Source organism: Arvicola amphibius, chromosome 5 (genome assembly GCF_903992535.2).
Source record: "Arvicola amphibius chromosome 5, mArvAmp1.2, whole genome shotgun sequence".
NCBI classification, from domain to species: Eukaryota; Metazoa; Chordata; class Mammalia; order Rodentia; family Cricetidae; genus Arvicola; species Arvicola amphibius.
This window is the reverse complement of record NC_052051.1, coordinates 138,730,014-138,745,908: the sequence shown is the minus strand read 5'-3', so window position 1 is coordinate 138,745,908 and position 15,895 is coordinate 138,730,014. Positions and strand designations below refer to the sequence as shown.

The window sequence follows — 15,895 nt, the reverse complement described above, 5'->3', positions numbered from 1 at the left end:
ACAAAGGCTGGAGCAGCATCAGAGAGTTCACATCTTGTACCACAAGCAGGAAGCAGAAGCAAACTGGGAGTAGTGTGAGTCTTTGAACCAGTCTGGAGGCCCACCTCCAGTGACATACTTCATCCAGCAAAGCAAAGCTACACCTGCTAAACCTGTCCAAGCAGTGCCCCCACTTAGGGACCAAGTATCCAAATGCCCCAGCTTATGGGGGACATTCTCAAACCACCATGAACAGCTATGTGAATGTTTTCATTTTGTGTTTGTTATTTTCCCTTGTGATATCTCATTGGGATATTTTATTAAATGAAGGCTAAGAAACAGGTTGATTTAGGATATGGAATTAGGGACAGGTCCCAAGTCCCTTCCTCTCATCTCTGTCTTCCTTGAAGATGTCGTCAGTGGGTAGGGTAGGAAGCACAGGCGTCTTGGGCTTGTGGCATGCCAAGCAGGACATAGCACCTTGTGTACTCTCTGGTCCCTCAAGACTCGAAAAAACTGTTAGTATGAGTGGAAGGATTAATACTCTGTACTAGCTTAGGAGTCCACAGGCTTTTTGTCAGGATTTTGGTTGTTACTTTGTTTTTAGGCTTTTTTTTAGGCAGCACCATCTCCTTTGCTGTTCTTTACCTGGAAGAAAAATGATTTCATTGCTGTCTTAGGGTTTCTAGTGCTGTGAAGAGACACCATGACCATGGCAACTCTTATAAAGGAAGAACATTTATTTGGGATGGCTTACAGTTTCAGAGGTTTAGTCCACTATCATCATGGTGTGACATGGTGGCCTGCAGGCAGACACCGTGCTGGAGAAGTAGCTGCGTGTCCTGCATCTTGACTTTCAGGCAACAGGAAATGATCTGAGACGCAGGCCATGACTTGGTATATACAGAGACCATAAAGCCTGCCTCCACAGTGACACACTTCCTCCAACAAGGCCACACCTTCAAATGGTGCCACTCCCTTTGGGGCGCATTTTCTTTCAAACAACAATTGCTATATTTTGTAGTGACAAAAGTCAATTCTATAAATGGTCTTAATATTATATTAATTGTTAAAATTAAGTAAAAGTATAAGGCTTAGGTTCTAGTAAGTAACTTTATATAACATTTATATAAAACAATAGGAAATTCAGGTGGAAGGAGGACTTAAAAGTCATAGTAATCTTACCATCTAGTGTTTTATTACCCGCTCGTACGTACTTACTGACATGTAAACAGTGCTATGCGTATTATTTTACAGGTTTTTCTGCTGTCACCATATATTTATATTTTCTATGTTGTCTTAGTTATTTTTCTTGTTGCTGTTACAAGATACCTTGCAAAAGCAACATAAAGAAGGTTTTCTTCCTGCTCACAGTTTGCGGGTACAGTCCATCATGGTGGCAGGAGTGTGAGGTGGCCAGCCACATTTTAATCTGCACTCGGGAGGCAGAGAGAGATAAATGATGGTGCTCAGTTCATTCACTCTGGGATGCATGGAATGGTGCTCCCCATAGTGAGGGTAGATCTTCCCACCTCCCTCAACTCAGTCCAAAGAGCCCCTCCCAGGCATCCTAAAGATCTGTCTCCTGACTAATTTTATATGCTATCCAGCTGACAGTCAAGCTTACCCATCTCCAAGAGCTTAGGAGTAGTTTAGGAAATCACAGTTTATTTCTCTAAGCCTGCCTTCCCGGCACTGGGTATGTCTAGTTTTGGATACTTGAGACGCTGAAGTAAGGAGTATCCTGGGGGACCATTCTGATGCCAAGGTTTTGGAAGACATGCTATTGCTTAGGGCTTCGTTTGAGCTGCTCTACTAGGTTAGGAGTCTGCAGGCTTTTTATCAGGAGTTTGGGTTGCTGTTTCACTTTTAGCTTTTATAGGCGGCACCATCTCCTTTGCTGCTCTTTACCTTTGCTGTTACAATGTCAAGGCAGCCAAAGATAAAACAGATACAGGTGGAGCTGTGTTCCCACTGTGTGCGTTCTCTCTCTGTCTCTCTGTCTCTCTCTCTCTCTCTGTCTCTCTCTCTCTCTCTCTCTCTCTGTGTGTGTGTGTGTGTGTGTGTGTGTATGTTTGTGTAAATTTGGTGCAGATTCTGTTGCTTACTGGATTCTATTCTAGAGGAAGCATAGACCCTTGGGGCACTGGTATCTTGTATTCTAGAGGAAGCATAGACCCTTGGGGCACTGGTGTCTTGTAGGTTTAGTGAACTGAGATTTTATTTCCTTTCATCAGCATTGCTTAAACAGCATAGACTAAAATGACAGTTGCTGACAGATGAGTTTCAGCTCCTATTGTGCACATTTCAAATGAAAAGCTTCGTGCTTTGAAAGTCCCAGCCTGTACCAAATGCAAAGCGTTTAAAGTTTTCCCAGCAAGTTTTCAAATCTATGTTGCTGCGCATACTTGCTGTTCAAACAAAGGGAGCCTTGGCCAGTGCGCCCGTGGTCTCAGGTGTGATCTGTCTGAGGGGCCGGGAGACAGGACCCTTGATTAAAGCCTTGCACGCCATACTGGACACGGCAGAGGCCGACTAATGCGGCGCTCCTCATGCACAACACAGTTTTGAATTAGGCGTTACGCGGGCTGGGGCATTTTCAAATCATATGCGACTCTTTCATGTATAAAACCAACACGGGTTTGCAAAACGTGAGCAGGGCCGAGGGACATCCGCTTTAGAGCCACTCTTGCTCTGAGCTCAGGTGTTATAGACGGAAAGCACAGTTCTAAATCCTGCTCGCACATTGATGCCCTTTGTGGCTTAGGTAAGTCGTTTAGCCCGGGCTTCCTTAACCAGTAATCTGCTAACTGGCAGCAATCCATGGGGAAATGCACTTAATTTATTAGGAGTCACAGATTTTGGAGGGTGAAAGACAAGAACTTAGGGGTGAGATGGGTGGTCTCAGTAGGAAGATTAAGGGAGATTGTAGCTTCACCAGGTGATGCATCTGGCGTGTTTAGGTAGCAAGGAAACTCAACAGCCCTGTTAGTGTAATTGTAGCATTTTGGGGTGAAAAACTTTGGTAGGGGCTAGGGAGGTGATTCTGGGTTAAGGGCCTGCTGAGCAGTCGTGAGTTGAAGCCCCTACACCCACATAAAATCTGGGCACAGCTTTGTGTGTCTGTAATCCCAAGGCTGGGGGGAGGGGCAAAAGAATCCTAAGGGCTCACTCTCCAGCCAGTCTAGCTGAACTGATAAGCTCCAAGTAGAAAACCATAGAGGAAGACACTAAACATCACTAGACATCAGCCCCCAGCCTCTCTGTGCACTGCTGGTACGTGTGCCACCTCCCCACGCCCCACCCCACACGCATGTGCATATACACAGGTGCCGAATATCCACACACAAAGTTCTGTAACTTATTAAGTATAATTGCTTGGTGTAATCCTCTTAGTAAGAAGAGGATTAGACCTTCTCTCTCTAAGGTCTGGAGACATCTGTAGTTGTCACAGCTGAAGTGAGGAATTAGCCTGGTTTGGTTTCCATCGCCATGACAAAGCATTGACCAAAAAGCAGCTTGGGGAGGAAAGGGTTTATGTGGCTTGCAGGTTACAGTCCGCCATTGAGGGAACCCATGGCAGGAATTCAAGGCAGGAACTAAAGCAGAGACCATGGAGGAGTGGCGCTTCCTGGCTTTCTCCCCGTGGTTTGCTCACCTCTTTTATAGGACCTGGAGCCACCTGTGCAGTGCTCACACTACCCCACACCAATAACTAATGGAGAAAATGCCTGACAGACATGCCCACAGACAGTGTGATGGGGGCAGTTTCCCTTTTCCTGAGCCACTCCAGTTTGTGGCCAAGTTGACAAAATACTAGCCAGGACAGGTAACCCTGCCCTCCCAAGCAGGTGGAGGCTAGGGATATTACCAAACACACCACATTGTGTGGGAGAGTCCTCAACAGTAAAGGACTATCCCCCCCCCCCCTCCCCAGAACGCCAGGGGTACGGAGGCTGAGAAACACTGGCCTCGGACAGGTGAAAGTGGTCCTGCTTTATCGTTACCATGGGCTCCAGGTGGAACACCAGTCTCTGTAGTAAGAAGAGGTTTGATACAGGGTGTGTAAGCATTCATAGTAGTATTGGGGACAAACTCTGGCCGGTTATTTCTCTGCCTTTTTTTTTAAATCAAGAGTGACTGGAAGGAGGAGGTGGAAGTATTGTCAGAGCTAGAGAGTGGAGAGGTACTTTGTGAGACTGTCCAGACACGGCAGGCCATTCCACTCAAGAGCTCACGCTCGTGATTGGAATGCTCAGGATTGCACTCTTTCGTAATCTAGCACAGATGGGAAAGGGGTTCCTGAGGCCCCACCCCTCCTGGAGGAGTAATTGGCAGTTCAAACTAGCGGTTCCTAGGGCCCTTTCTTCAGTAGTGTAGCCACTAGTGAGTGGCTGAATGCAAATAAAGCAAACTGAATTGTGTAGGTCACAAACAAAAACCTCGTGGCAGTAGGACAGGGACTTCTCAGCAAGAAAAGGGGGTTCTGTGGGATTAGGGGGAATTAAAGTACATCAGATACATATGTGGAATGGCCAAAGATACATAAAAATATTTTTTAAGGTAAATGGTGGAGCTAGCTATAGAGTAGACTGTTACTGAGCAGTCAAAGCAATGAAGTGCTGGTTCTTATTATAACGTGGAGAAACTATGGACATTTTGCACTGAGTGAAAGAAACCAGACATAGCTGTGTGAGTCTGTTCTGTGAAAGATCCAGAAGAACAGATTAGTGATCACCAGGAGTGAGGGGACAGGACACAGAGGGGTGAGAGCAGTGGATAGGGAGTTTCTTTGGGGGCAGAAGAAAACATCTTAGAGTTGAGAAGTTTGCTGCTACAGTCCGAGTGTAGTACAAAACGCTGAGGTGTTGGGTTTAACATGGTGACGAGTGTGGCGTATGAATGCTGCTGCCATCAAAGAGAGCAAGGATGGAGGAAACAGTCCCGCTTACTACTGCTCCCACACGGCCCTCTCGCCAGGGATCCTGCGAGGCTCAGACAGGCCTAGCTCGCAGGTCTGTGTACAGTCTTTCTCCTAGAGCTTTAATAGAGAAGTTTTGAGTTCAGTTAATGCCAACTTCAGGGCTGGCGCCTAAAGACAAGGGTCAGTGAAGAAGTGGAGGTCCTCTGTGTCTCCAAGGAGACAGCCCTGTGATGGCAGCAAAGGGCCTGTGGGTTCTTTCCAGCTGAAGTAATATCTGCCCTGGAGCAAATGAAAATGTGGCCAATGAACTGTTTTTTTTTCTTATGCAGGAAGCCAAAAACCGGCATCTTAATGTTAAACATGGGGGGCCCCGAGACCCTTGGAGATGTTCAGGACTTTCTTCAAAGACTCTTCTTGGACCGAGACCTCATGACACTTCCTATTCAAAAGTAAGATATACTGCGTAAACAGAGCGTATGTTCTGCGTCTTCTGCATCGCTCTGGCTGTGGGCATGGCAACACTGCTGTCTTCTGTTGGAAGGGAGAAGGAAGTGGTGTGTCGACACCTGCAGGGGAAGAGGCAGGCAGTGAGCTTGAGCCCTCTCCTCCTCAGAGCCCTGGGAATCGCGGCTGTCTGAGCACAGCCGAAGTCACTTTAAAGTTTCCAAGGTTTTAAAAGCTGTGTTTGTGCTTGGCATTCACCTGCTCACTAACTCAGCTTGTACTTGAGGGTGGGTTCTGGCTTCTCGCCTCTTCCTTTTATTCTTATTTCCCTACTCCTTTTCGCTAGTTCTTTCTCAAAAGATGTTTTGTAATAAAAAATTAATCCATGCATATGACTAAATGCAAACAACATATTTACACTAAATAGCAAATGTCCCTGTCACCTTGAATTCCAGCCCCAGCTAACCAGATGTCAGTGTTGTTCTGTTTGAAGCAATGCATGCATATGTGCATGTATATCCACCTGTATATATGTCCCACTTCGTTATACAGATGTGAATGTACTAATGTACCTTACTTGGCCCTTTGTGATTTTTGTTAAAGTATTTTGTTTCATAGCATGTTATATAGATCTATCTCATTTTCTTCATGACTGTTGAGAATTGCAAAACGATTAATTAACTTATACTTCATTGGTAGGCAATGCTTACAGTGTAGCAGTAAAACCTGTTTTGGGTACCTCACAGCCCACATATGCAGCCATTCAGGATTAACCCTCATTTTGTTAAATTAAGAGCAATGTGGACTGTGGAGATGTCTCAAAGTTCAGTCCCTGGAACCCATGTCTTTTGTTTTGTTTTGATTTGGTTTGGGTTTTTTTTTTTTTTTTTTTCCAAAAAGCTAGCTGTAAGCCCAGCACTGGGGAGGTGGAAACACCCAGATCCCTGGGACAGAATGACCAGCCAACCCAGCTTGCTTTGTGAGTCCCAGGCCAGGGAGAGACCCTGTCTTTAAAAGCTGGTTGGCAGAGGAACGATGTCCAAGGTCATTCTGTGGTTTACATACACATGCAATCAAGCACATATGTGTGCATACATGACTCCAAATACACATCCAAATACACACATGCATCCAAATACACATCTGCATCCAAATACACACATGCCTCCCAACACAAGCACACACACACACACACACACACACACACACACACATATGAAGAGCAATGTATGACACTGAGAATGTAGCTGTGGTAGAGAAAAAATTATGCTAAAAGTTATTTCAGCTTCGGATTCATAGACTCATTTTGTTCGGTGGCTTGCTAGTCAGGTCCCAGGATCCCCCCACTTTGTCTTTACTCTGTTGTCTTAGAATATTATTCACTCACTCGCCAGCTGAGAAACGATTGAAGCGTTTATTTCCAAATGATCTCTGTTGTCCATTTTTTCTCACTGTTTGGTGGTGTGCCACCGATGTTGGTGAACGACTGTGAGTGAGTGCCTTTGCGGAGTCCTTCCAAAGCATCCCAGCCACAGCGGCACAGTCACCTCTGCCTTGGCTTAAAGAGAGCACATGGTGGGTTACAGAGTGTCCTAAGGGCACTTAGCCTTACCATAGAGTGTACCTGAGTGTTCATGGAACTAAATACATTTCTCTGTGCAATAGTGAGAGGCTTTATTTTTTAATATATATTTTTCATTTTATCTTTTTAATTATTTTTATTTTATGTGCATTGGTGTTTTTCAACAGGAAATGGGAAGTCACAGAGAATCATAAGCCTCCATGTGGGTGCTGGGGATAGAACCTAGGTCCTCTGAAATGACAGCAATTGTTCTTAACCGCTGAGCCATCTCTCCAGTCCAGTGAGAGGCTTTTTTTAAGATTTTATTTTAAGATGAAAGGTGGTGACCCCCACCTTTAATTCCAGCACTTGGACAACAGAAGCAGGAGGATCTCTATGAGTTTGAGATCACCCTGGTCTACAAAGCAAGTTCCAGGATGGCCGGAGCTATACACAGAGAAACCCTATATCAGAAAAAAAAATTCTATTTTCAGTTTGTATATGAGTATGTGTCTGGGCATGTGTGGGCACAGGGGCTGAGGAGTGTAGAGGAAGGAAGGTTGTAGAAGTTGTAGATGGTTGTGAGCTGCCCAGCATGGGTGCTGGAACAGAACTCAAGTCCTCTGCTAGAGCAGTACATGGTCTTAACTGCTAAGCATCTTTCCAGTCCAGTAGTGAGGTTTTGATGCTCAGGAATTTTGGAATTCAATCCCCGAAGTCTCTGTTTGATATGATGCTTTCTCATCTCTTCACTGCAGTTCTGTCGCTGTTGAGAGATGATTTTTGTAATATATAATAGCATCTGTGGTTGTTTTAGAAAAGGAAGTATGGTAAGAACCACGTATTATATTCTAGAGAACTTTAAGATTGTACCCAATATGTAATAGATGTGTCAGAAACTGTTGTTTGAATCTTAATCTTTACATTGCTCCACTGAAACCCTTTTCATCACACCAAACAATAATTTCCTTTTTATATTTTATTTATTTAGTATATGTGTGTGTGTGTGTGTGTACATGCCATGGACAGACCCACATGACAGAAGGAGAGAACCAATTCAACTCCTGCCAGGTGTCCTATGACCATCACACAGAGTGCATACACACATGTACATTTGCATACATGTACACACACATATAATAAATAGTCAGCATAACAAAACGCATTTAAAAAGAGCCCTGTGTGAGTTAGACTTGGTGATGCAAGAAACTGGAGAAACAGTATCCAGGGCCAGGCTCAGCAACATTGTGAGTTCAAGAGTAGTTGACATCCCATGGTGACAGTCTGTCTTAAAACTAAAAGCAAATCAGAATGGTCCTGGGCTTCAGCTCAATGGCAGAGTCCTTGCCTAGCATGGATGAGGAGACTCTGATTCAGTTCCCAGCATCATGAAACCAATGTACGCTTCCTGTGCTTTCTCTCCTACTTCTTGTTAGGTGCAGAGTCAGCACATAGGGTGGTAGTTAGCAACATCGGGTCAGGGGTGTCAGGTACTCAGGATGTGCAGGATGTGCTCCTCGAACACTCGTGGAGTGCAGAGCTGAACTCTCACGGCAGTTTCCCTAAAGACAAGTTCTATTAGGCTCTTTAAATTTTCCTCTCTCTTCTTCATCAAGTAGCAAATGTATGTGGGATTACAAATGAATAAAGCCACTTACCTATATGTTCAATGATTTAGTAAGCTGGCGCCGTTCATCGCCAAACGCCGAACCCCCAAAATTCAAGAACAGTATCGCAGGATTGGAGGTGGATCCCCCATCAAGATGTGGACTTCTAAGCAAGGAGAAGGCATGGTGAAGCTGCTGGATGAGCTGTCCCCTGACACAGGTGTGTATTCTCATTGCCACAGTGCCGGCTTTGTTGAAATTCAGAGTCAGGCGTGGTGGCGCACGCCTGTAATCCCAGCACGCAGGAGGCAGAGGCAGGGCGATTCTCTGCATCAGCAATGTGTGTTTGTGTGTATTATGCAGTGCATGTGTGCATGTTTGTAACTATGGGAACACATGTATGTGCATGTGGAGACCCAAAGTTAGTATGTTTGGTGTCTTCCTTGATTTCTTTCCATTTTATATGCTGAGGCAGGGTCCTTTCAGTTTTATCTAGAGCTCACCAATCCAGTTAGTCTAAGCTAGCCAGTTTCCCCCAGGATCTCTTACCTCTGCCTCCTGCGTACTGGTGGCCACCTGACTTGCCCAGCTTTTTATGTGGTTACCAGGGCTCTGAACTCCAGTCTTCATGTGTGTACTGCAAGTCCTTTTTCTACTGATCCATCCCCCTGTCTAGTACTAGCAAGTATTGATTTGTGAGCTTCTATAATATATATATACTACATGGTCATTTGACTACTGAGTTTTTTTTTTTTGGTTTTTTTTGTTTTTTTTTGTTTTTTTTTTTTTTTTTTTGTTTTTCGAGACAGGGTTTCTCTGCAGCTTTAGAGCCTGTCCTGGAGCTAGCTCTTGTAGACCAGGCTGGTCTCGAACTCACAAAGATCCGCCTGCCTCTGCCTCCCTAGTGCTGGGATTAAAGGCGTGCGCCACCACCGCCCGGCCTGACTATTGAGTTCTTAAGATATTATCCTCCGACTGTAGATCCTTTTAAAATTACTGCCAATGTTACAAATACACCGAAAAGTTGGAAAGTGTGTCAAAAGGAAGTTGAAAGTGAAGTTGAGCTAGATTGTAAAGAAGAAGCAACACCCCATATACAGAAGGTGGGTAAGGCTGTTGCAATGGCCCTTTCTTCTAGTTGGATAGTAATTAGATGAGCATTTAGGAAAGTCGCTAGCCTGTAACTTAAAGTGAGTCACTGAGAAATCTTCAGCCCTGCTTTCAGCTCAGCTCACCACTGTGAGGCTAGGAGTTGCGGCTTTGGCCTAACTCCGATGGCACACACCTGGAAACTGTGAGACCCTCTCCACAGACCGAGACACTAACTGCGGGAATGAGCTACAGCTGCTACGTTCATTCCCATCCGAGGTGCACTTGATTGCAGGACACGTAGTTTCATATAATACTCAAGCATGGGCCAGTGTGAGTGTCCTAGTTTGCTTCCTATCGCTGTGATACCATACTGACCAGAAGCAGCTTGGGGGGGAAAGAGTTTATTTCATTTGTATTTCCCTGTAACAATCCATCACGGAGGGAAGCCAAGGCAAGAATTCAAGCAGGAACCTGGAGGCAGCGATTGAAGCAGAGACCACGGAGGAATGCTGCTTCCTTGTTGGTTCTCCATGGCTTGCCCAGCCTGCTTTCATATACCATCCAGGACCTCCTGCCCAGGGTCACTGTCAGTGGTGAGCTTGGCCATCTCACACCAATCATCAGTCAAGAAAATGCCCCACCAGTGGGCGCAGGCCTATGGGAGATTGGCAAGTTGCTTGGTGGGCCAGCTGTGTGTAGCGGGGCCAGAGGAGTAGCTCAGCTGCGTGGGGCGGGAGGAGGGCGGCAGTGGCATGGGCTCAGGCTACATTGGGTGCCAAACTGTAGTAGTACCAAAGAGTTCTGCAGTAGCCCGGAATGGAGTGTAACAAAGGTTTATTTATTTAGGAATAAATTTGAAGTAAGACGCAGTTCTCTGCATATGCTTGGAACTGGGAACCCAATCCAGCAGAGAAAACCACCCCACCCCCACCTCCTGCACACTTTTTGTCTGTTCTTATAGCACATGAGAGCATGCCCAAAGTGGGCCAGAATCTTAAAGGTTATTGACTGAAGGAGTTCCCACAGCACCCCGCAAAGCAATCTGATGCAGGTGATTTCTCAGATGATGTTTCTCTTCCCAGGTTTGTGTCAATGTGACATAATCGACCAGCATAATGAGAAATGTTAAAACTGAAAAAGTTCAAGTTAGGGTGTAAGAAAATATGCATTTCATGGCTTCAGACTCAGGACAAGCGTGTGGCCCTGGGCCCCTCAAAGAGAACAGTAGTCTCCTAGGCAGGACTGTCAGAGTTCTCTCTGAGAAAACGTCGCTGGGCATCAGCTTGGAATGTTCTCAGAATCTACCAGTCGACTCCCTCAGCAGAGCACTTAGGCAGTTGTTCAGCTGTACTTGTGACCAGCAGGTTTGCTTTGCTGTGGCTCCAGGGTTTTTCGTGTACAGTTCATCCACACAGGCCACAGCGCCTTTCTTTAGATACGGCAGAAAGACTTAGCTGCCTCTACGCACCCCTACTTGGGAGGGAACAAACTCTCTGATTGTTGCTAGTTTACCATGGTAGTGAATCGGAGGCACAAACCATTTAGCGGAAAGAAGCTTTAGAAAAGGGTCAGTCTTTCTGTTAGCATAGCGTCCATTCCCATGAACAGCTCTATCAGATGTCAGACTCGAGAAAGAAAACAGGCAAGCCCAGAGTAGCAGTACACACCTTTAATCCCAGTACTTGGGAGCAGAAACAAGCAGATCTCTGTGAGTTCGAGGCCATAGCCACGACTGCATAGAGAGACCCTGTCTCAAAAAAAATAAACGAACAAAACCCAGATATAGGAATGCATTCTTCCCACCTTTCTGCCTTCTCCTTCTCTGGTCTCTATGGGGAGGCCATTGAATGCCCAGACTTTCTACGGCTTCAGTGTCTGAGACTGGCTGGACAGAGTCCCAGGACACTTTCCCACTCACTGTCAGATGTCTGGTCCTTTTATCGTTGGGAACCGATGACACAGACCATATAGTGCAAAGACAGGAATTTTCATGTGACCTGTTCTGAAGCCATCAAAGACTCATACACTCATCTCATCCTTGAGATTGTTGGGGAGGCGACTTTTGCATATCGTGATTAAGCATTCTGTCCTCTGGAGAGCTGATTTTAAAATATCCAGTCCTCATTATAACTTTGGGGCTAAGCTCAGTGACTTGCCGGACAGATCATTAGTTCACCTAGTGTGGCGTCAGATCGTCTCCTGTGTTTGGTCTAATCATATGCCTGCATTTTCACCTACACTTTCGCCCATCGGTTCCTATCCTGTATCCCTCATGCGTCCATCCAACCTCCCGGTCTGTGTGCGCACTGAGCGTGTGACAGCACTGCCTTGCCCTCACAGGACCGGCTTGCCGGACCACTGTCACTCAGGCAACGGTCACTTCTCTTGGGCCTTTTGTTTCTCTGGATGTTGGAAGCTCTACTTGGGTTTCTAGCCCTTAGTGGGCCTTGGCTCTCATGATCCTCTGACAAATCGCTATCCACTTGGATGACACTACTCTTTGGGAGACGGGAGCAAACGTCTATTTACCCTAGATAGGGAACCGAAGACAGACCAAGGCATGGATGTCCCCAAAGTCCACGTTGGTGAGCCGGTGAATTTCATTGAGGTTCTTTACAGGAATGTGGACAAGAGTGACTTACAGGCACAGAAATGTCTCAAAGACAGCTGCGCCACTAAAGCCCACCATATCATGAGTGACAGCTCACCAAAGCTGGGAATCTGGAGCTCACTGCACAGACAGCAGACATATTAACAGGTTGGAGAACATCTCTGCCATGCCAGTTGGCCTGAGCCTCTTCCAGGAAGCTCGTCTGGTCTTGGTTCCTTCTAGGCATTCCTGCTGTTCCTTGCTTCCTCTGGGCTACCGGGCTGAGAGTGGCTTTCAGAAGTCTTTGTTGTTTCTTTTCTCTGGGTCAGGGTCTCACTTTATATTCTCTATTGACCGCGGATGTGCCGTAGATCAGACTGGCTTCACACTCAGTTTGCCTGCCTCTGTGATCAGGATCATGTTCTGCAGTGCCCCTCCAGCCCCTGTCGGTTGGTTCGTTTGTTTTGTTTTCTCCGTTTTGAGAAATGGTCTAGCTATGTAACTCAGACTGGCCTTGAACTTGCTGTGTAACCTCGGTTGTCCTTAACTTGACCTCCTGCTCTTGCTTTCCGAGTATTGGGAGTTGCACACTTATGCCATTTTGCTCAGTTAAGACAAAATATGTCAAGAATGGGTACTAAATTTTAAAAAGGAATTTAAAACAGGGTCTCACTATGTTGCTCTGGCTGTCCCAGAAATATATATATATATATATATATATATATATATATATATATATACACACACACACACACACACACACACACACACACTAGTCTGGCCTCAAACTCACAGAGATCCTTCTTCTGAGGGCTGGGGTTAAATAAAGGCTGTGCCACCTTGTCCAGGTAGGTACTAGTTTTTTTGTTTTGTTTTGTTTTTCCCTCCTGATGTTTCTTTAGTCTCTTTATGCCTAGTGAGAAGAGATAATTAAGAATAAAAGCTTGCGTTTTAAAGATTAAACATTAATAAAAGGTAGGCAGGTAGGACCGCTGATCTCAGAATAACTCAGTGCCCTGTTGCCTGCTAAAAGATGGACAAGATGCCAGGAATACCCTAACCTGCTCGCCGTAGCAGCATTGTAGAGAATTAGGTTAGTCGTTCATTGTTCTGGCCATTACATTATGTTTGGTGACTCTGAGGAATCTATATAAAGATTAATACCTTCTCCTTCCCACTCGTGCTTCCTAATAGCACCTCACAAATACTATATTGGATTCCGGTACGTCCATCCTTTGACAGAAGAAGCAATCGAAGAGATGGAGAGAGATGGCCTAGAAAGGGCCATTGCTTTCACACAGTACCCACAGTTCAGCTGCTCCACCACAGGTAAGGATGGCTCGAAGGTGTCTGCAGCCCTGGCAGAGCTAGCCCAGGAGTCTGAGTATTGAAGGGATTTGCAATTTGAATGGTAGATCTTGTCAAGTGTCTTCTTGACACTTGAGAGTTCAGGTCAGTCACTTTGAAATCGTATGCTTCGTGTGCTTCTGGAATTATTGGCCTGCCAGCTGAGGTTACAAATGGTGGCTGGATGGTGTGGCTATGCTTGGGTGCTGCTTTAATACAGTTGGTTAAAAGATCAACAATGAACCTTAATCACTTTCTAGGATTGTATCTTATTTTTATGTCTACTGTGAAATTCTTATTAAGTGGATAACTGTTTTCATTTTGAAAGCAGAAGTATCCATATGGAAATATGGAAATATTGCTATTTTTATTTGTGTCTATCTTCAGTTATGGGTTAGTTACTGGTTAACTTAAAATCTATCTTGTCTACTTGGGGGTGGCTCACACCTCTAAACCCAGGCAGGCTATGTGTTTGAGACCAGTTTGATCCATAGAATGAGTTCCAGGCCAGCCAAGGTTATATGATAAGAGCCTATCACAAAAAACAAACAAACAAAAACAAATAAAAAACTAACAACCAAGACAGAACAACAAACAAAAGTAACAAAAATCAACATGAGGGCTCAAATGAACATTTTACAGACTTTCTGTGTTCTTGGTTTTGGAATGTATTACTCTTGGCTGTTCTCTGTACATTTGACTGAAGATGAAACATAAGCTTGGAAAACTGTATATTCTTTTTTTCTTTGCTTGCTTTTTGCTTTTTTGAGCCAGGTCTCACTATGTAGACCAGGCTAACCTTGAACTCATGAGATCTGTCTGCATCTGCCTTCTGAATGCTGAGATCAAAGGCATGCACTACCATACCTTGCTAGGAAGCTGTTTTGGGCTCTATTTCTTGTGTCTAGACCCTTCCCCCTTTTAAGCTTTTGTAGGTTTTACTTGGATGTACACCTACCACGTTAGAGTGCCATATGTAGGTGGTGGTGTTTCCCCCTTCCTGACTACCCTCTCCCAAATATACATATAGAAGCTTATATAAATTACAAATGCTTGGCCAATAGCTCAGGCTTATTATTAACTAGCTCTTACAATTTAACCCATTTCTATTCATCCATGTAGTGCCCCAAGCCTCATGGCCTTTAGCTCTATCCCATTTCATGTGTCTGACTCGTTCGACATCTGGCTGGTGACTTCTCTGACTCTGCTCTTCCTCCTCCCATCCTTTTTGGTTCGGCTTTCCTGCTTAACCTTATCCTGCCCAGCTACTGGTCAGTCAGCTTCTTGATTAAACCAATCAGAGCATAATTTACACAGAGTACAGAAGGATTTTTTCACAACACTTGATTATAGGTATAAAGCTTTATTACCCACAAATATATTGTGTTCTCTCAAGGACTTGGGTCAGTGCATTTATATTCTTAGTTTGCTTTTGAATATTAGTGTTATTATGCCTATAAGGAGGAACAAAAGGCTATGGAGGAAACATTCCAAGTGTCGTGTGCCTTAAATGGTGAGGCACACAGACTGTGTGTGTGAGTGTGTGTGTGTGTGTGTGTGTGTCTGTGTGTGTCTGTGTGTGTGTAAAGAGATGGAGAGCACCTGTTAAAATGCCCAATCTTGCTCATACACCCAGAAATCTGAACTGTGATTTACTGTGGGAACCAACAGTTTTAAAATATCTGGTAATGTATTATTGGAGAATGAGTCAGATCTTAGAATTTTCAAGGCATATTTTTATCTTGCTTTGCACAATGACCCTCGACTTGGAGTTCTCCCTAGTACGTAAGTTGCGGTTGTTACTCGTGTGGCTGCAGATGCGCTCTGCCCACAGATGGTTCCCGCGGTGTGGCCAGGGCTCGGGGCACAAGCAGCCTTTCTCTAGTGCATCTCGTGTGTAAGGACCAAACATCTGTACTTGTGAGCTATAAATGTTTTAGGAAACACTTATTCTTGGAGGCCAATAGTCTCCTTTTGCCTCTGTGTCCTTTGAACAGGCACGTGACTATGTGTTTCTTAGGGCATCTTTCTCACTTGTCTCCCCTTCTTGATTACTTCTCCGGTAGTGTATCAGCTGTTGTCCAGTGACAGGAGGAACTGACGTGGCTCCCAGAAGCCCTTTTGTATGTCAGAAAACGACGCCCAGAAGTGCTGGGAGAGCTGCAGTGTGAATATAATGAGATACCTTGATTTCTTTGGAAATTAATTTTGTCCCTCGAATTTAGATTCTCTCACATCCCTGTCTCTACTCATTGGAATTGAGCCCTTTGTTTTTTTTTTTTTTTAATGCAAGTTGAATCTTAGCCTGAGCAAACAATTTGAGTTAAACTGTGGCTCTGGTCCCGAGTAAG

The 15,895-nt window shown here is 44.9% G+C and overlaps 1 protein-coding gene across 1 annotated transcript in view; it reads left to right on the top strand.

Annotated features, from left to right (window-relative positions):
• Fech (ferrochelatase) overlaps window positions 1-15,895 on the top strand; it is a 34,671-nt gene that overhangs the window by 6,515 nt on the left and 12,261 nt on the right. Inside the window, exons 3-5 of the mRNA XM_038331593.1 lie at window positions 5,233-5,352; window positions 8,587-8,735; window positions 13,392-13,526. Coding sequence (XP_038187521.1) covers window positions 5,233-5,352; window positions 8,587-8,735; window positions 13,392-13,526 — 404 coding nt within the window. The remainder of the gene's footprint in view (window positions 1-5,232; window positions 5,353-8,586; window positions 8,736-13,391; window positions 13,527-15,895) is intronic.